General features: G+C 41.7%; 1 protein-coding gene across 2 annotated transcripts; it reads right to left on the bottom strand.

Annotated features, from left to right (window-relative positions):
- Nucleotides 1–10,311: 10,311 nt before the first annotated feature.
- Nucleotides 10,312–11,718, bottom strand: LOC148103424 (nuclear factor 7, ovary-like). 2 transcript variants are annotated; one of them, XM_087838747.1, is made up of 3 exons: nucleotides 11,470–11,706; nucleotides 11,017–11,283; nucleotides 10,312–10,983 (listed from the first exon to the last, which is right to left on the bottom strand). In XM_087838747.1, exons 1-3 carry the CDS (start codon nucleotides 11,704–11,706, stop codon nucleotides 10,312–10,314), a joined length of 1,176 nt encoding a protein of 391 aa, XP_087694873.1. The 2 variants fall into 2 exon arrangements, with proteins under 2 accessions (XP_087694873.1, XP_087694874.1); XM_087838748.1 differs by having other exon boundaries at nucleotides 10,312–11,718.
- Nucleotides 11,719–21,079: the final 9,361 nt, after the last annotated feature.

The following is a 21,079-nucleotide window of genomic DNA, read 5'->3' as shown; positions in this document are numbered from 1 at the left end:
CTACTGCAAAGAATGTGGGAGAGGCTTCCACACACCAAGTACATTAAAAATACATGAACTCTTCCACAGTGGGGTCAAAAAGCACATCTGTGACCAGTATGGGTCATCCTTCACCACTGCACGTGAGCTTAAAGAAAAAGCATAAGGGAATCCACATAGAAGAGACATCATACAACTGCAGACACTGTGACAAAAGCTTCTCACAATCAGGTCATCATAACAAACATGAACGTACACAGTGAATAATCCTGAATGTTACATTTAGGAAGCTGCATGTATAGGTCTGTATATCAAATTTGTTTTTTCCTTTGAGGGATTTTGATTCTCTAAAATTTTATCTCTGTTACATTTTATTCTTTGTTTCCTTAGGACACAGTAGTGTTTAGTAGTTGTATTCATTTTATGTGTTACTGTATTAGTAAAGTTATAGGAATGTCTTTTTTACCAAACTAATAATGTATCAGAATTGCAGATATGGATATATATTTCAATTTCTTTCATTTGAACTTTCTTAGTGTTTCCAAAATTAACTTCGTTTTTTAATGTATTCATTTAATGTGTTACCTCAGTTAAATTTCAATTCTTTATTCATATTTAATCTTTTGCTGTTGTAAAATCTTCTCTTGAACCTTTTCTCCCAAAATTGCAAATGATTTCACAGCAGTTTCTCTTAAAACTTCCAAAATTAACTAAATCTGTCCACCAGCTTTGAAAAAACACCTGCTGTGACTTTATGTCCAGAAAAAAAGAAACTCAAGCAAAACTGGTTTTGAGCTGTACTTCCATGTAATACCGGTTTGTACCAGAAGATGGAGCAGTAAGTCAGTGTAACCTTTATTCAATTAGGCAAAGAACACAATCTTCTTCACATTGGCAGCAAAGAAATGTTGAAAGTTAAAAACAGCAGCACACATCAGAACCATTTTAAAGATCACAGGTGACTACTTTTACTTAATTCAAATTCTGTTAAACCTCTATTTTTGGCTCTTCCTTTCACTTTAGTGTATTTAGTCCTTGAAGTCCACATGTTGTTTTTTAATGAATTTTGATCCACATGTTTGCAGCTGTTTTCTTGTTGATTTGAAGTTTGTATTATGAAATCCTGATAATGTTAAAGTGTTAGTTATATTTGATGAAGTCTGTGTAGAGTTTATCTTATTAAACAGTTTGGTGTGAAAAATAAAGAAATGGTCTCAGAACAAGTAGAGTGAGCCATGATTTAAGATTCAAAGTAATTTAACTGTTTTCAGTGGTACTTGTGGAGGTTTATCAGAGGAAGAGACTTGGCTGTTCTCCACCCACACTGAACAAGGATCCTGCAGCTCCTTAAAAACTCTAAAATGATCTTTAAGGATAATATGTTTGATTTTTCTTAAAAACGTGCTGTTGGCATGAAGTTTTCAGACAGTGTGTTTAAGAGTCATTGTGGTTAACATCTCACACATTTCAATAAAGCAGATGTTCCTGCATTGCAACAGGGGTTTGCAGTTGCGTTCTCCCCCCTGCTCGTCTACAGAACTCTCATGGAGCACCACTTTGAAACTTTGTAACTCTCTCTCTGCAAAATACAATATATAAAAACCAATGCTGGGCAATTAATTATATAGTTACTTCTTCAAAAAAGTTACTGAGTATTGCAAACAACAAAGATTTTTGCAGCTGTTTACCTAAAAATGCTGCTACGGCATTTTTTTAAACAAACATTTCAAACAATTTACAAAACAATCAGGTGTTCTGCATCAAATCTGATGCCACACAAATTATTTTTGCCTCTCCAAAAAATAATTTCTGTCCACTATGAGATAAAGGAGAACATCAAAAGCCCGATACCTGCAGGCCTGACAACAGGAGATGTATCACTCCTGTAACATTTAGCAGTCACGTCATTGTTCTGACACACACAACAAAATTATTGACTACACTACACACTAACTACACAAGATTTGCGTTAAACGTCGCAAATCTCTCACATCTCAAAACACTGCCGTCACTCCTAAAATTTCCTCTTCTTGACAACTTCACATGGGACCCAACCTAACCTTAACAGTGTGTAACAGTCACAATGGTGTGGTGTCTCTTTAAGACAACCCAAGTTGAGGGTTATTGTTGTCATTCGTATGCGCCACTGACCCTCTCTGTGATTGTGTGGACATGTGCTTGCACGCTAGTGCATGAGGAGGGACGGATTTTATGTTTTACCTCTCCAGACACCTTTGTTTGCAACGTTATGGGTTGTACGAACACTGCGCGCTATGTTTGTTAAGCTGCAGCCGTTCAACCGGGCTTATATGGTTGATGAAGAGAAGGTATATTAAAGAACACGCTGTGGAATTCCCAATGCCAGTGTGAGTGTGTATTCTTTTGGCTACCCTGCTAAGTGTTTTGCCGCCTCCACTCAACCACTAAACGCAACCCGACGTTACAAAATGGCACCCGAACATCTTCTCTTGGACCTCAGTGTGCAGTATCTTCGAGCAGTTGATGATTGGTACATAACAAGGTACGACACGGCGAAGTGGCTGTCCGCTGTGTTTCGCGGGAACAGACCAGGCTGGCCTGGAGGCGGACGTCGGGAGGATCAAAGGGTCGAGGCGGTGCATTTCCATGGCAACGACTGGAGACGCTCCACCGTGGTTTGTGGATTGTGGTGCCGTTCTCTGTTTGGCCTCTTCGTCGTGGCTCCATTGGATGTGCGTGGACCTGCGTTTCCTGGGCGTGGGTTCGATGCAGCTTTGCCATAGTTCCTGAATTTGCATTTTTTCTTATGTATTTTGTGTTGGTTACTGTTTAACATGACTGTTGTTTAAGTTTTCTACAGTACTTTCTGGTACTGTTTTCACATATTATGCTTACTGTTGCTGATTTTGAGGAAAAAGAAGAAACACAATGAAAGAAAAAGGGAATTTCATTCTGTAATGGTCCTGGCAATCCTAAGTATATTTTCTTTCTTTGGCATTTATTTAAATGGACATTCACCATGTGGGACACTGTCATGTATGCCAGTTTGTCGACATTGCACTGTACATTTCCCTGTTTTGGTTTCAACTTCTTATCCCGCTGACCATGTATGGAGGCTGGTTAAGTCTGGACTGTACCAATGCTGTAAGGGTGTATAACAATTCCTCCACAACCTGCTTACTACCTAAAGTATCTATGTGTAGTGAAAGGGGGTAGCGGGAGGAGGGTCACCTGGGTCCGGCTGAGGACAGCCTTTGTTTAACCCGGGGGGGATATGTAACAGTCACAATGGTGTGGTGTCTCTTTAAGACAACCCAAGTCGAGGGTTAATGTTGTCATCCATATGCGCCACTGACCCTCTCTGTGATTGTGTGGACATGTGCTTGCACGCTAGTGCATGAGGAGGGACGGATTTTATGTTTTACCTCTCCAGACACCTTTGTTTGCAACGTTATGGGTTGTACGAACACTGCGCGCTATGTTTGTTAAGCTGCAGCCATTCAACTGGGCTTATATGGTTGATGAAGAGAAGGTATATTAAACAACACGCTGTGGAATTCCCAATGCCAGTGTGAGTGTGTATTCTTTTGGCTACCCTGCTAAGTGTTTTGCCGCCTCCTCTCAACCACTAAACGCAACCTGACGTTACAAGTAGCAAACCAAGTCTCCCCTCGCCAGTCACATCAGAAGTAGTTAACCAGCAGCAGGGTGAGGCACTTGCTACGTCTGGTGTTATGGCACCCCACACTAAACGTGGGGCAGTTGCTAAGCTAATCGGTAAGAAAGCTGTCATACATTGCAATTTGAATGGCTTAGCAGTGAAAGCACTACTTGACACATGTGCTCAAGTTTGCATCATAAGTAAACATTTGAAAGACTAATACTTTCCTTACTTATTCATGCGACCTCTGTCTGAAATCATCGAGGAAATTGATGAGTTGAAAGTTTGCGCAGTCAATGGGGAAACCACATCATTTGATGGCTGGGTACCCATCATGATCAACTTACCGGGGGGTGAAGACCACACCCTCTGCATTAGTACTCCAGTCCTCGTCAGTACCTTGCCTATGGACAAACCATTGATCAGTTTCAATGTCTTGGAACAGATAATTGAGGGGCAACAAGAGCAGGTGATACCTACTCTTGTTACCTTGCTGTGTAATGCCATCTGTCTTGATGAGGTGGTCGTAAGCTTAATCCAGACAGTATAGCCAAACATTACACAAGGGTGCTTGAGGACAGTAGAAAGGGATGTGATTATCCCTGCTGAACAGGTCACCTGGTTAAAGTGCCGGGTTTCATCAACCATGAATCCGCTTGATTGTTTAGTGCTGTTTGAGGCTGATGAGGGTAACCAGGCCCTAGAGCAGTTCGATGTCTTGACGGGGTTAGTTGAAATACAGAATCCTAAGCTGTACATCACCATTGCTCTGAGTAATGACACCGAACATGATATCACCTTGACAAGGAAGACGTCCCTGGGCACCTTACAGCCGGTTGAACATATTGTGGAGGTCAAGGCCTCAAACGAGTGCCCACCTGCAATAACAGTTCGCGAGATAACGGTGGAGTCAGCTGGACCTCTCCCAATGTCGTGGTATCCACCAGTGAATCATGATCATTTGGAGGAGGAACAAAAAGAGATTGTCCAGAGAATGTTGTTTGATGAGTACAGGGTCTTTGCGTGGGATGGGAACGGTATTGGTTGTAATCCTGATCTGAAAATGGTGATAAACCTAAAGGATGACATATCAGTGCAGAGAGCATATACTTCCATACCTAAGCTGCTGCTATGTGAGGTTAAAGAGTACGTGCAAGACCTCCTGATGAAGGGATGAATACCATACCATACCATACCATACCATACCACCTTTATTTATAAAGCACTTTAACATAAAACCAGAGTTTACAAAGTGTTGTACATGCAAATAGCACAAGTAAAGTAAATTAAATTAAAAATAAGATAAAATAAAATAAATAACTAAAATAAATGAAAACATTTTAAAACAAATTGAGTCAAGCCCTTTAATCAGTGCCAAAGGCTTCAGCAAATAAATATGTTTTAAGAAGACTTTTAAACTCAGAAAGAGAAAAGACCTGTCTAATGTGCAAGGGCAGATCATTCCACAACTTTGGAGCAGCTACAGCAAAAGCACGATCACCTTTAAATTTACACTTAGTTTTCGGTACCTTAAGAAGCTGCTGATTGGCGGACCTAAAGGAACGGGCAGGTGTATATGGTTGTAGTAGCTCCGAGAGGTCTCTTATTTGTTTTTAAATCTCCTTAAAACAAATAAGTAGTAGCCTCAGAATCGCCACCAAAAACCATCACCTGTGTTTTCTGCGTATTAAAATGTAAAAAGTTCAAAGCCATCCAGGCCCTTCTTTCATCAAGGCATCTGAGCAGAGGGTCTACTGAGAAGCCATTTATCTTTTTAAGTGGGAAATAAATCTGGGAGTCATCAGCATAACAGTGGAAAGAAATCCCATGATCCCTGAAAATAGACCCAAGGGGTAAGAGATATAGGAAGAAAAGAAGCAGGCCTAAAACTGAACCCTGTGGGACCCCACATTGGAGAGAAGCAGCAGAGGATACAAACTTTCACAGAGTTTCACAGAGAAAATTCGCTCTGATAGTAAGATCCAAGTCCTCTTATGCTGCTCCCATCAACTGCATGTGAAAGAAAGACGGTTCACTCCTTTGCATAGACTATAGTCTATTGAACCAGAAAATGGTTCCAGACCAGTGTTGGTCAAGTTACTTGAAAAAAGTAATCAGTAACTAAATACTGATTACTTCCCCAAAAAAGTAATCCCGTTACTTTACTGATTACTTATTTTCAAAAGTAATTAATTACTTAGTTACTTAGTTACTTAGTTACTTTTTAAAAACATGATTTACAACCTGAATAGGTGATAAAGCGATAGATCTTTCAGCCCAATTCTACTTTTTCTACATAATCATCATACAAAATGTAATCAAATGGAAAAGTCTCTTTTTAAAACTTGTTTTGTTAGTTTTAATCTTTTAACTTTATGCATGAAGCAAAATTTTAATTATATGCAACATTATCTGACTGGAAGAAATTAGTTTAACATTTAAACCTATTTTCTGCACATTCCAGCACATAATATAAATATAAAATATATATATATATATATATATATATATATATATATATATATTTTTTTTTTTTTTTTTTTTTTTTTTTTTTTTGTGTTTACACTCACTCTTTCAGATGCAAGTAAAACACAGCAGAAAATAAATAAAGTCAAAGACTAGCGGTCCTTTTGCTCTATTTTCACCTGTAAAGCAGGAGTAGAGTAGGCGGAGGTTTATCCTGGTGCAGGTGTGCCGCAGCGGTCAGTGGAAGGATACCGCAGTTTCTCTGTGAGTTTCCCATTACGTTGTAGCTACTCGGTGCTTGCTTGGAAGTTTAGGGGGTTTTTTGCTGTAAAAAGAAGTTTTCTTCCCACGCACAGCGGACACTAATGTTTTTGTCACTTTTTACGGAATCAAACTCAAAATAAGGTCAGTACTTCCACACTTTAAACGCTGCACGCTCATACTCTCTCCGCACTCGATATATGATCCATTGTTGATCTGCACACAGCTGTTGTCACTAACGTCGCACTCGCTTACGTCACTGTCATGAGACATTCTCGCAAGAAAATCACGGTTTTAGTAACGCAGTAACGCAGCGTTCCTACGGGAAAGTAACGGTAATCTAATTACCGTTTTTGCAATAGTAATCCCTTACTTTACTCGTTACTTGAAAAAAGTAATCGGATTACAGTAACGCGTTACAAGTAACGCGTTACTGCCCATCTCTGTTCCAGACTGACACCCACTACCCCGGATACATTCTAAAAATACTTTTATTTAGTTCATTCACTCATGAGCTGCTGTAACATGAATCAAAAGGGTGATTTGACACCTCAGCATGCAGTCACGTTCTATAGAGTTTTGCTAATGATCTAATCATTTTATTCAGGTGTGTTGCAGCAGGGACGCATTCAAAAGTTTCAGGACACCGGCCCTTGAGGACTGCAGTTGGAGACCCATGCTCTTAGTGCTTCTTACGGTGTGTTCACACCGAACGCGATAGACCCGAACGAAAACGCCCCAAACGCCCCTAATTTGACGCGTGCACATTCGCACCTCAACGCGTGTCCAAGAAAAATCCATCGCGTCTCAAAATTGCATATTTTGACGCGCGTGAACCGGAAATGTGGGAGGAAGTTGTGCCAGACCGGTATCTTTGCTAGATGGCAGCTGTGGAGCTAGCGTTTGAAGAGAGAGTCTCCCTTCTCCCGTTGTGGTCCTACAATAAAGCTGCCTTTTCAGTTAAATTCCCATATGAGAGTCCTGCATTTGGGTCCGTCCTCCTGCCAGCCACACAGCCAACTGCGACAATCACAGACCAAATTTATCTACCGGCTTGACTGGCGGCTGCAAAACATTGCAAGATAATCTTGGTCAGGTATTCTTCCAGTCCACTACTTTACCACGAGTGTTGTTTTATCAATTTGGAGGGATGACTCTATCATCTATATAGTCCACTTTGGATGGTCTGATTTAGAAGAGACGATTTCCAAGAGTCGAAGTGGGGCTTCCTGACAGAAACACAATTCAAAATCTATTTTGTTTGACAGGGAGATGATGGATTAAATATCACAAGGATAGAATAATCCTTTAATTGTCCCACAAGGGGAAATTTGGGTGTAACAGCAGCAAGAAAACACATATACAAACAAACAGTACAAAAGACACAGAACAGAAACATACACAATTCTTACATATTTACATGAAGGACAATGGTTACCAAAAACTGAGTACCATACTGTTGTTAAATTAAATTAAATTAAATACAGATAAGAGGCAACCCTGGTTATAGTGTGAATCGGTTGATAAAATAGTGCAAGAAACAGCGCTGATGTAAACATCTGTGTTTGTTGGGAGCAGTTCTGATTGTACAGTCTGACAGCTGCAGGGAGGAAGGACCTGCGGAAACGCTCCTTCATGCATCGAGGATGCAGCAGTCTGTCACTGAAGGAGCTCTGCAGTTCAGCAACATCTACATGCATGGGGTGGGAGACTCTGTCCATCAGAGATGTTATTTTGGCCAGAGTCCTTCTGTCTCCCACCACCTGCACTGGGTCCAGGGTGCATCCCAGAACAGAGCTGGCCTTCCTGATGAGTTTATCCAACCTCTTCCTCTCAGCTGCAGATAAACTGCTGCTCCAACATACAACACTGTAAAAAATGACAGATGCCACCACAGAGTCATAGAAGGTCTTTAAAAGCGCTCCCTGGACTCCAAATGACCTCAGCTGCCTCAGCAGGTAGAGTCTGCTCTGACCCTTCCTGTAAAGAGCTTCATCCCTGTACTTATACTTTTGTGTTGCTCTCTCATCACATTTTCATTATTCTCATCACTGCTTAAAACAACACACATCTCTCTCTATGTTTTTTTTAACTGTCCTTTCTCCAAAACAGAAAGTAGCATTACAGCTGTTTCAGGCTGAGAAACACCAAACACTCTTCGTATTATCATTCATATGTCATCCACACAACTATTTTATTTCTTTTTGTCCACTGGGCAGCTGACCTGCAGAATCATGTCTGCCCCAGCTGGATACCTTTTCACACACACCGTGACCTCAGACACGCTCACAATCACTTCTGCTTAGAGCACAATTTCACTTCATTCGTCAGACTTCTTTTAAGTTTGCAGCAGGCAACGTGACTGAGTATTGTGTCAAGATAAGTAGGAAGACCACGCTATAATGGACAGTTTAAGGAAGAGGTCAACTTTACAAGGAATCTTTTTGTTTTGTGTTTTGACAGAAAGATGAGACGTTTGATGTCTTTGAAGTCTGAGCTCTGGGCTTGAGTCACAATGTGGTTTGGTTAGCTTAGCTTAGCATGATGGCTGTAAACAGGGGGAGCAGCTAGCTTGTCTCTGTCCACAGTCAAAGATAAAGAGCAGCTGTACCTGGGCCTCCTTGTTCTGATGGTTGTTTGTCCATAACGGACGTCTTCAGTTCTCACTGCTGAGTAGACCACAGCTGAATCAGTCTCTGTGCAATAAACACATTAAAATTACTGCAACAGTGCTGTGATATTATTACACTACAGCGATGGAGACATTTCATTCTGTTCTTTTAAGCTTATTAAAAACATTAAATGGTGTCTTTTTATAAATAGCAGCAACTTTTCACAGTTTTTATTTTTAATCTTAACACCTCTGCAAAACAGTGAGAACAAAGAAATCAGGAAGTTTCTGAGAAAAAGAAGAAGGACGACCACAGAGCTGCAGACTGATGCACTTTTACCACAGAGCATGAAGGAAACATGCAGGACCAGTGTTATCAGCCAAACCCAAACACACTGCAGCAAGAATCTCCATCAAGTCACTGATGGATATAAAGGACGTTTTATCTGTTCAGTCTCTTCATATGTCTCATGTTCACATGTTCCATATCTTAACTGTGTGTACCGACAAACACGCATGTGTGGGCCTCGTCTGAGCCCTGACATTTATGGCTCAGTCACAGCACTGCTGAATGTGATGTCATCCAACAACAAATACCTGCTGTAGAGCTGCAACAAAGTCCTTCTAGAAGCAAATCCACCCACTCTGTCTACATGGCTGTGGACACAATTTAAACACTGAGGCTTCAAAATGCAGCATCTACAACACTCACTCTGCCTCCATCCAGCCTTTATTTAGATTTGATGCATCAGTCTCCATGGTGATGAGTACAATTGGCAGCTGAAACTGTTGTGAACTTCTCCATGAGTCATATTTCCTGTTTCAGAGCTGCTGATTGGCTCTTTGGGCCCTTTACCTTCAGGAGTCATGGACGAAGCACTGAAGTCGTTCACAGAGAGAAGTGTGAACTGATCAAGCAAAGAAACTGAAACATTTCAAACGGAAGAAACTGAACTGTTTCCTAATTCCTGTGACTCTGACCTTTGACCTGTGTGTTTATTATCTTTATTATTTTTTAAATCTTTGATGTTTGATGTTTCTGCTCCTCCCATTCAACACATGTCAGTCCATATCCCAGCAAACTAAATCATCTCCATTTACACATCAAATAGAAACATGAATCACTTGTAATGATTAGAAACTTGATAGAATTTCAAATCTAGTTTGGGGAGTCATTCAGTGAGAAACAGTGAAATGATTTTCCATGTGAAAAGGTGGACAGCAGAAACAGAAAGAAACAGTGAGAACTAAAAGAGAAACAAAGAGCTTTGGAACAACGAGGCAGCAGGAGGACAGCTGCAGTTTAACAGCTTCAATTCACTGACAGGAAACAACATTAGAAATATCATCATCCTCAACTCATCTGCTGCACTGACACTGACACCTTCAACGGACACACCTTCACTTTAACACCAGTGTAAATGTATGGAAACATCCTGTGAGTGAAAGTGTGTGTGAAGGTGTGTATGTGTGTGTTAGTATCAGGATCAGAGAACGACAGCTTTCCTCTGTTCCAGTCCAGATTCACTCTGATCCTCTGGAGCTTCTTCTGGACTGAGAGAACAGTGAAACCAGCTGATGGTGAACATTCTGAGTATTTACCTTCATAGAAACATATTCCCCATAATCCAGACTCTATGCTTCCCTTCCTCTGCACAGACTCTGCTAACACACACAGTCCCCACCCTGTACTGTCTCCAACATCAACATCCCAGCTGTGAGTCCCTGAGTTAAAGCCCTCAGAGCCCAGGACAGAGAAGATCGATCCATCAAACCTCTCTGGATTATCAGGAAGCTGCTGCCTCTCTCCTCCTCGTCTCACACTGGTCAGATCTTCAGACAGGATGAGGTTTGGATGAGCAGTGTTTGGGTCCAGAATGAGAGGAGTGTAGGAGACCATGTCCTTCATGTTGTTCCAGATGTTGAAGGTCAGGTTGCCCAGGTGTTTGGCCTGGTCTATCAGAGCTCCTGAGGGCAGCTGTGGATCATCCAGCAGGGGGCAGCGCTGGACTCTTTCCACTGCAGCCTTGTAGTTGTGCAGGAATGAGACGTCTTCAGCTCTCAGCTCCTCCTCTGTGGCTCTGACTGTGTCTGAAAGAGCTGCTATCTCTCTGCTCAGAGCCTCCATCTTCTCCTTCATCATCCCACTCTTCTGCTCCTCTTCCTCCCTCAGTGCAGCCAGCCTGGCCTCCTCTTCTTCTGCTAGAAACTGGTGAAGCTTCTTAAACTGCTCCTTAATCTGCCTCTCTGTGTGTCGGGCCTGGACCTTAATGTGTTCTGCTGTTTGATCAAACTTCACTTGAACTTCTTCACAAACCTTTAACTTCTTCTTTAAGAGCTCCAGAGTTTCCTGAAGTTCCTTCTTGTGTTGTTGTGCAGCTTCATCGATGGGTCTGAATCTGTGATTGGTGTGTTTTTCTGAGTCTCTGCAGACGAGACACACTGGCTGCTGATGGTCCAGACAGAAGAGTTTGAGTTTCTCAGAGTGCAGACTGCAGAGAGCCTCTGAAGCTCTCTGATCTCTCTCCTGTAAGAACGAGTCACACAGGTTCTTTAAAGCCAGATTTAAAGGTGGTTCATCCTTTGAAGATCTTCTCTTACAAACTGGACACTCGTGTGTTGGTCTCTCTCTCCACCATCTCTTCAGACAGTCTTTACAGAAGCTGTGGCTACATGACAGAAGAACAGGATCTCTGAAGACCTGCTGACAGACCGGACAGCAGAGATCCTCCTCTGATCTGGAAGCCATTGAGTCTGTGAGTGAAGCTGAAAACAGCAGACAGGAAGTACAGTCAGTCCTGGCTCCCCTCCCTCCTCTACCACCTTCACTGAAACTTCCTTTGAGTCGTGTTTTTGCTCAAACTCACATTCAGTGTGTGGAGCGTCAGCAGCTTGAAGCAGCAGTGTTGGAGTTTTCCACTTTTCTCTCCTGTAGCTGGACTCACTCAGAGGAAGCTGCTAGTTTGGTCTGAGCTCAGTCTGATCGTCTGTGCGTCTCTCTTTACTGAGGACGAAGAACTTCCTGTTTCCTGGTTTGTCACATTTGAGTGACGTGAGGGGAGGAGACAAATGTTGCTGTTTGACTTTAAACTAAGGTGTGTTTCAATCCTGCCTGCAGCTCAAAAACTGTGAAACAGGTTTTGTGTCTTTTCACCTCCACAGGTCACAACATGAAACCTGTTGTGAAGTTTATAAAATAAAGTGTCACTCGGTGGTGCAGCTGTTTGTCAGCTTCTATTTTAGACTTTGTTCTGGTTCTTGTTCAGGTTCCCAGCAGTGGGAGTGTAATGCAGTCACACACACACAGGTGGTGTTCAGGTGGATTCACTTAGTTACAGACAGTTGTGTTATTTCTTGTAACTAAGGGTGTGTTTCACTCCAAAGTTCAGACATTAACCTGCCAGAAGTTGTAAAAGTTACTAATAAAGAGCTTTTATCTCATTTCACATGCAGGTCAGAGCATGAAAGCTGTGATGCAGCAGTTTGAGAGAAATTGCTGCTGATATAAAATATTTTTTGTGGTTTTACAAAATATATAAAAGAGCAGAAAGAAAAGAAATACGTGTAAAGAGTGCAGCAAAATGCATGTTTTAGTGTGAGTTGGTTCATCTGATCTGGTTGTGTAAAAGTCACTGCATGACACTGAGTGTTACTTTTGTGTTACTGACACTCATCTCTGACATCTCTTTCTCTTACTTTCTTTTTTCTGTTATTTAGTCAAAAATCTTTCAAAGAAATAATGAATTCTCCACACGTGTTTGAAGGTTGCTGATACGTTCATCTAGCACAGACCCCGTTGCTGGAACGCCAAGACAATTCTACTACAATGGCAAAAACAAGACGCAAGTCACCAGAGCTCTTTGTGTTGCTCGTGCATGAGGGAGAGAACTGTGACGAGCATCGTTCCCTCCAAGTAAGCAAATGAATGTTAATAGTCAAACATAGAAATTAACATTTGCAAAATCATTCCAGCTTTGTGGTGCATCTCCTCCAGGTGTGTAAATCACACATGCAGAGTGGTTTGAGTTCCTCAGAGCTTCATAAATGTCTCTTCCAGTTGTTTCTATCACTGTCCATATGACCAGAGTCCAAATGTATGCAGACATGGGTATAACAAACATACCAGTTAGTTTTGCTGTTTGTCAATGTGGCTTTCAGTTATCTTCAAGGCTGCAGGCCTTTGTCAGCACTCCTGTTTTATGGCCTCTATCAACCCTCATCACCTCATTTCATGCATTCTTCCTGTGGGGGGATACTTATGACTCCTCTATTGTCCTTTCGTCTCTGCAGAAAACCTTTTTTGGAAAGGGTATTGGATTCAATTCTTTTACTGCTGTTATAACCCCACCTGTTGAGTCACTTCAGCAGTCTTGTTCATGATGCAAATGACAACAACAATGACACAAAGGAAGACCCTCTTCAGAGTGTCAAAGTATGCATAGCACAGTGACACAGCATTAGGTGATGTTCATAGGAAATTACTGTCAGTCATTCCCCGTCACCACCATAGCTTCTGGTTTCTGTTCACAGAATAATGATGCCATCCTTGAACTTCCTCTCTGCACGGTCGATTGGAGCTTGGAACGCTCCCCTCATCCTTCAGATCTCCATCTGTTGTCCACAATCTCCTCGTGATTACCTCTGGAAAGCCCCGTGGCACAGCTCTCCATCCAATGCAGCTTTATGGTCATTGCTGTGGTTCCAGAATCTTCTCATGATGACCAGTAGGTCCCCAAACAGCATGACCTTTGACCTCAACCCCTGCCTGGGCTGTCAGCTATGGTCCCTACTTCTCGCTGGGTCTCTGAAGATTTCTCAGGAGATTCCACCCTTGGGATCATTTCTTCCAGCAATGCTCTGCTGCACCTGTATCTCCTTACTAGAGGAAAAACTTCTATTTGGAAAACATGTCAACCATCATCAAACCAAATTTTCCTTTCAGTTCAGTGAACTTCACTTATCAAAAAAATATAATTATTTATTAATTATATTATTCGTTTATCACGTTTTCACTTTCACTTATAGGCCATCAAAGTGTTTCTTATCTTTACCCAAATGATTGGAGCAGAACTTAAAATCTATAAGCTGTAAAAACTTTATATTTGAAGACTGAAAGAGACCCAGGAAGTGGTCACAGGACGAGGGTGACAGACTGTCTGAAGTAGTTAGAACAAGACAAGGCTGTTGGACCAGGTGTGCTTGCTTTTGAATCTGTGTCTTAACTCCACCTGTTTCACATACAAGGGTCAGTTCTACAGGCAGGAACATGGGTGTGCCGTGGGCTCCCCAGTTTCACCCATTGTGGGTAACTTGTATATGGAAGACGTGGAAAAGAGGGCTTTGCTATCCTACCCTGAAACACCACCAAGTCATTGGTTCAGGTATGTGGATGACACCTGGGTGAACACACAAACCTCCATCTCTGGTTTCTTTGACTGGAGGTTGTTGATGATTTGATGATTTCACAACACTGTATGTGATGTCACTGGTGATGTCATCTTCTCCATCTGCTGAAATGAGTTAAAGTAAACACTTTTATGATTTAAGAATCTAAATGGACCAGTTATGATGACAGAATGGAAACAAAATACCACAATGAATAAGAATGAATATGTACAAACCTTCAAGTTTCCTGTGAACACATCGTCTCACCAGCAGAACCAGTAACACCAGTAGAACCACAACATAGACTGATCCAACAGCCAACAGCACAGAGAGAAGAGGAGGAGAGAGTGATGAAACACATAAAAATCTCTGTAACATGTGGATGTCCTCTGCTCTGAGGTGCTGGGGGACCAGTTAGAGACCAGCAGCTGGACGTCAGTGGTTGGACTGGTGGACTACTTCAGTGAAGAGTAGACGACGTCTTGGTTTATATCTGACCCTGATAGACTGCAGGTCATAACTTCTTACCTGAAGTTCAGTTCACCTGACGCTCGGACGGGCGGCCCCCTCGGGTCTCTCCTCCTCCCCTTTCCCTCCTCCACCTGCTGCATCCACCACTTGCTAATGTTAATGAATCTGTGGAAGCTCCGTGATAGCCACCACACAAAGTAACAAATAACGACCTTATCTAAATCCCAGTAACGGTTAACGCGTTCCTGATTTTGTCATAATAACTAGTTACCGTGCTCGTTACCACAATAATAACGTAGTTACTGTAACACGTTACTTAGTCCCCACACTGGACCGACACAGCTCTGCAGCTCTGCAGCTCAACACTGGATCCCCACAGAGCTGTGTGCTGAGCCCCTGCTCTATCATCTGATGAACCCTGATGACACCACAGTGTCCAGGACAAACCACCTGATCACTGACTTCAAGAAGAAAAGTAACAGACAGCTGGAACCACAAAGAGAGGGTCAGGACTTCCTGTTTCTGTAAGTTTACCTCAGGCAGAAATGACCCAGGGTCTAAACACCACAGAGCTGGTTAAGATGACACAGCAGAGACTTTCCTGAGGGTCCTCAAGAAGATCCCCATACCATGGCTCCACATGTTAGCATGTTGCTTCTGTGTGTGGTTTTGCTGTTGCACAGAAAAAGGAGCTCCACAGGGTTACTGGATGGCTTCTCCCAACTCTGGAGGACCTACATAGTTCCTGCTGTGTTTACTCACTGCTGAGTAAAGTGCAGCTGGATCAGTGTCTGCACAGTAAAACACACACAGAGGACGTCACTGCAGACAGAACAGCTGAGAACAGACATGAAACTGCTGCCACTCACAAATCTTTATATGAAACACTCAGAGTGTTTTCAGTTACTGCTCAGGTTATTTTAACTTCATGTTAAAATAGTTTAACATGAAGTCAAATGTGAGATAAAAAGACCTGATAAAGGAGGAACTGAATGTTTAACATTCAGTTTCTCAGAGCAGCTGAATGAAGCTGTGAGGAACCGAATGTTAGTTAATTGCACAGAACATTAAAGAAGTGAGTTATTAAGTATATTTTCATATTTAGTAAATATGATAGCAGTCTTTGATCTGTCAGAGGTTAAAGAAATGCTCTTAATGATAATAACAGATTGCATGTATATAGCGCTTTCTAGGCACCCAAAGCGCTTTACAATTGGTTCACTCTAACATTCACACACTGGTGAAGGCAAGTTACAGTGGTAGTCACAGCTGGGGCAGACTGACAGAAGCGAGGCTGCCATATCGCGCCATCGGCCCCTCTGGCCAACACCAGTAGGGTGCTGCAGCCACTGAAGGAGCTGCTCAGGGATGACGTCTACCACCAGCTCCTTGGTTTTATTAGTGTTGATCTGGAGGTAGTTCCACTGGCACCAGTCCACAAAGTCTCTGTACTCCTTGTCGTCCCCATCAGTGACGAGGCCGACTATTGCAGAGTCATCAGAGGACTACTGCAGGAAGCACTGGGTGGAGTTTGCAGTGTAGATGGTGAAGAGGAACGGAGCCAGAGCCGTTCCCTGTGGGGCCCCCGTACTGCAGACGACCCTGTCCGCCATACATCCCTAAGTTCTCACATACTGTGGTCGGTCGGTGAGATGGTCCAGAATCCAGGTAGTGCGTTGATGGTCCACTCCTGCTTGTCCTTCAGGACTGTGGGAAGATTGGTGTTAAAGGCACTGGAGAAATCAAAGACCATGATTCTCACAGTGCTCCCAGCGGTCTCCAGGTGAGAGAGGGAACGATGTAGGAGGTGAATGACGGCATCATCCAGTCCAGTGCCAAGTAAAGCCGTCTTCCTCTGAGCACCAGCTTTTCTATTGGTTCAAACACAGAGGTGGAGGGCTACGTTTTTTCTTTGTGAAAAGACAACTTAAAAAAAACATTCAAACATGAAGCTTTTATCTAGAAAAGCTAAAAAAATGTATCATTGAGTAGTTTTTCAACATAATCTGAGTTTTTGTGGTAAATATTTATATGTACTTACATGCCACAATTTTACTCTCTTAAGTGCTTTCTGTCTAACATTCAAACTGATGGATGCATCAGACAAAAACTTAGGTTTTGTATGTTGTCCAAGGATATTTGGCATGCAGACTGGAGCATCAAGGGATCAGTTCACAAGCTTTATAATTAGTGGATGATCTGCTCTACCTCCTGAGATGAAGCCACTCCAGGAATGCCAACAATTATCCATCTGTTTAATGGAGACATCGATTGTCCCCTTGTGTCAACATCTTGTAGTTTGGTTAATGAATAAATGTATTTCCTCACACATGGTTTATTTATGGCCACTAGAGGGAGATGTTGGACTTTAAAGACTAACATGGATATAAACAGATCATCAACATTTCTTTAATATTTTGTCAATAATAAAATGACAGTAATGTGATTACAGTAACAGTAATGTGATTACACTCACCGGTGTTAGTAATGAACAAAATCACATAAAAAAAAAAATCACCACCATCTGAACATTTATTTATTCGATGGACTTTATTGTTACCAAACAGAACTGTTCTGGACTCACACGTCCAAGTTAACCAACCACCAACATGTACAGATAAAGAGCAACAATCATAAGTTCATCTACGTCACTGATTCTTTGATGTGCAGCAGGTTTTAAGCATGACAGAGATTCTCTGCTACGAGCGAGTTGTTAAGCCGTACACTAGACAACACTAAACACTAAACAAAGCTCCGACTGTGGGCTTTAATCAGTGTCGGTCAAGTTACTTGAAAGAAGTAATCAGTAACTAATTACTGATTACTTCCCCCAAAAAGTAATCCCGTTACTTTACTGATTACTTATTTTCAAAAGTAATTAATTACTTAGTTACTTAGTTACTTTTTAAAAACACGATTTACAGCCTGAATAGGTGATAAAGTGATAGATCTTTCAGCCCAATTCTACTTTTTCTGCATAATCATCATACAAAATGTAATCAAATGGAAAAGTCTCTTTTTAAAACTTGTTTTATTAGTTTTAATCTTTTAACTTTGTGCATCAAGCAAAAATTTAATTATCTGCAACATTCTCTGACTGGAAGAAATTAGTTTAATATTTAAACCTATTTTCTGCACATTCCAGCACATAAAATAAAATAATTTTTTTTGTGTGTTTACACTCAGTTTTTCAAATAGATGCAAGGAAAACACAGCAGAAAATAAATAAAGTCAAAGACTAGCGGTCCTTTTGCTCTATTTTCACCTGTAAAGCAGGAGTGGCGTCGGCGGAGGTTTACCCTGGTGCAGGTGTGCAGCGGTCAGTGGAAGAATCCGCGAGTTTCTCTGTGAGTTTCCCATTACGTCGTAGCTACTCGGTGCTTGGTCGGAAGTTTAGGGGTTTTTCGCTGTAAAAGGAAGTTTTCTTCCCACGCACAACGGACACTAATGTTTTTGTCACTTTTTATGGAATCAAACTCAAAGTAAGGTCAGTACTTCCACGCTTTAAACGCTGCACGCTCATACTCTCTCTGCACTCGATATATGATCCATTGTTGATCTGCACACAGCTGTTGTCACGAACGTCGCACTCGCTTACGTCACTGTCATGAGACATTCTCGCAAAAAAAAAAAATCACGTTTTTTTTTTTGCAATAGTAATCCCTTACTTTACTTGTTACTTGAAAAAAGTAATCGGATTACAGTAACGCGTTACTGCCCATCTCTGGTTTTAATGTTATGGACATGTGCATATGTTATTTGGAGAATGTATAAATGTTGCTGTACTTGATTCTAATCTGCTGTCAAGTCTCATACACAAAAAAATTGCAGTTACTAGAACACAGAACAAACACCAGGTAAAGCTGTTCGATCAATAAAACTAATTTCACCTGAGACAAACTGAAGTGATTTACACATCTCTGTTATCAGGCTGTGGGACATAAAGTTTAATGTTTAAAGGGGTCCAGTGTAAAGATCCACAGCTCTAATGTGCAGCCGTCACCTTAGAAATAAGCAGCAGCACAGAGAGTGTGCTAAGTGGTTAAAATATTTCTCATCACCATCTGATAATGTCACGGCGAGTAGAGTGAGCCGTGTGGAAATAATAAAGGAGGATCCAAACGCAGGCACTTGTAAAGGTGTGAAGGTGGTTTATTAAATACAAAATAAATATAGACAAACAGCAAATGGAGCATGAACTAAACTAGACTGGAAACAACTAAACTACAGAGCACGAACCTGAATGAGGACAACGGCCAGCAGGGAGAACACACAGGTGAGACATAGTGGACACACAGACGGACCAGCAACTACAAGACAGAAGACGCGACTTAAATGCACACAGAGAAACAGGGAGATTACACACAGGTGGGGAACACAGCTGGGAGTAATCAACGAGACGAGACAAGAGGTAAAACTGAACACACTCACATGAGACGCAGACCTTCACAATAAAACAGGAACAAGAAACCATCACACAAAGACGCAGACTCGACACTGAGAGACAGACAGAAAATGACACATGGAACTTGAACTAAACCTGCAAAAAACATGAGAACACAAAATCTACAAACTAATCCCTAAACAAGAATAACTGAAACATAGATTCATCATCATCATCATAAGAAAAGAATCCAAAATGCAAAAACACACCAAAACATAACAACTCAAAATACTGGGTCAACCTGACCCAGAACCGTGACAGATAACAACTGTTATTGTGTGGAAGAAGGGTCACATGACTTGCAAAACAAGTTTAATGTGAATGCAGACAGGAGTCTGAGCAGAAAGCCCAGCTGAACAGACATCGATAACCTTTCTGAAACCATCTGCAGCTGGAGATTTAATGTAGGTTTGTCAAGCCAGCTAATGATTGACTGTGTGTTGAACTACATCCACAGTATACAGCAGGTTTCTCTAAGTTTTTTCATCTCTGTGAGGCTTGAATTTGTTTTAATATGAGTTATATAAAGGAATATTTTGTGTTCACAGGCTGAAGTTTTTTGACAGACCAACAAGTAGGACTAGAGATCCATTCTCTGTGTGTCCTCCGTGGTGTTTTTTTGATCTAAAAGACAAAACAACACAGAGCAGAGAGGTTAACGGTTGGAGACTATAGATGTTCATCTGTCTATAGAAGATGGAACTACAGAGACCACAGAGCTTTATTTGTAAAACAAACTTCCTGAAATTCTTAGGTTTTAATATCAACACTTTTGACTACTGCAAGTCATTATTATCAGGATTATTAAATCTTATGATTTAATAAAGAAATTTACAGACTTGCACAGAGATGGTAAAATTATGATGACTGATAACGGAGATGAAGACAACAGACGATGAGGACAGAGAGGAACAGGGGTTTAAATGCACCAAGGAGACAGTCAGAGAGAACTCGGGACAACTGGAGACATTTAAGGATGCAGGGACTGACAGAGACGGGGAAGACGTCTCATCGTGACGAGTAAGGTTTACCTTGACTGGATGGGCAGCTCTCCATCTTACTCGCAGCAACAACTCCATTGTTAGTCCATTTAAAAAACTCGGTGCTTTTCCTCAACATTTTCCCGCCTGTTGAGGCAGGCCTTGCATTTCACACTTGTGCTCAATGTGGATGCATAACTCAATGATGGGGACGCTGAGCATTTTCAGACGAAAACGCTGTTTTCAGATCTCTCCGGGCTCGTGTGGACGTAGCCTTAGTTTAGGTGTGGTTTCTATTAAGGAAGGGTCTTAAGTAAGCATGTAAATTGTGACTATTTTTAACATTTGACACATTTATAATTCTGTGTATTGCTTTTGTCCTTCAGCTCCGGGACTGTTCATTGTTTTGGGATGTTTATCTTCCTGACCGGGTTGGAAGGATGGACACATTTTATTGCTCTGAGTCATTTTGTAGGCCACACTTAAGTTATAGTTTGTTAATTCCCAGATTGAAAAGAATTTTTTATAATTTTGTCACAGATCGTAAAACAACCTGTAGCTGCCCTCCAAGGTGCTCAGGAACTTTTACTCCTGCACCATAGAGAGCATCCTGACGGGAAACATCTCAACCTGGTTCGGGAACAGCACCATGCAGGACAGACGAGCTCTACAGAGGGTTGTGCGATCAGCTGAGCACCATCCGCTCAGAGCTCCCTGACCTGCACTCAATCTACAGCAGGCATTGCATTGTTAGTATGTTTAGGTTCATTGTCATGCTGAAAAATAAAGCTGTTTCTTTGCAGAAGGTATTACACGGTGGCTCAAACAACGACCGTATGTTT

This window comes from Neolamprologus brichardi, chromosome 3 (genome assembly GCF_056152115.1).
Source record: "Neolamprologus brichardi isolate AB-2024 chromosome 3, ASM5615211v1, whole genome shotgun sequence".
In the NCBI taxonomy this organism is placed as follows: Eukaryota; Metazoa; Chordata; class Actinopteri; order Cichliformes; family Cichlidae; genus Neolamprologus; species Neolamprologus brichardi.
This window is presented reverse-complemented; position numbering and strand designations above follow the sequence as displayed.

Bases quoted from the DNA above. Each gene is read 5' to 3' on its own strand.
- LOC148103424 (XM_087838748.1), bottom strand. From the start codon at position 11,706: ATGGCTTCCAGATCAGAGGAGGATCTCTGCTGTCCGGTCTGTCAGCAG.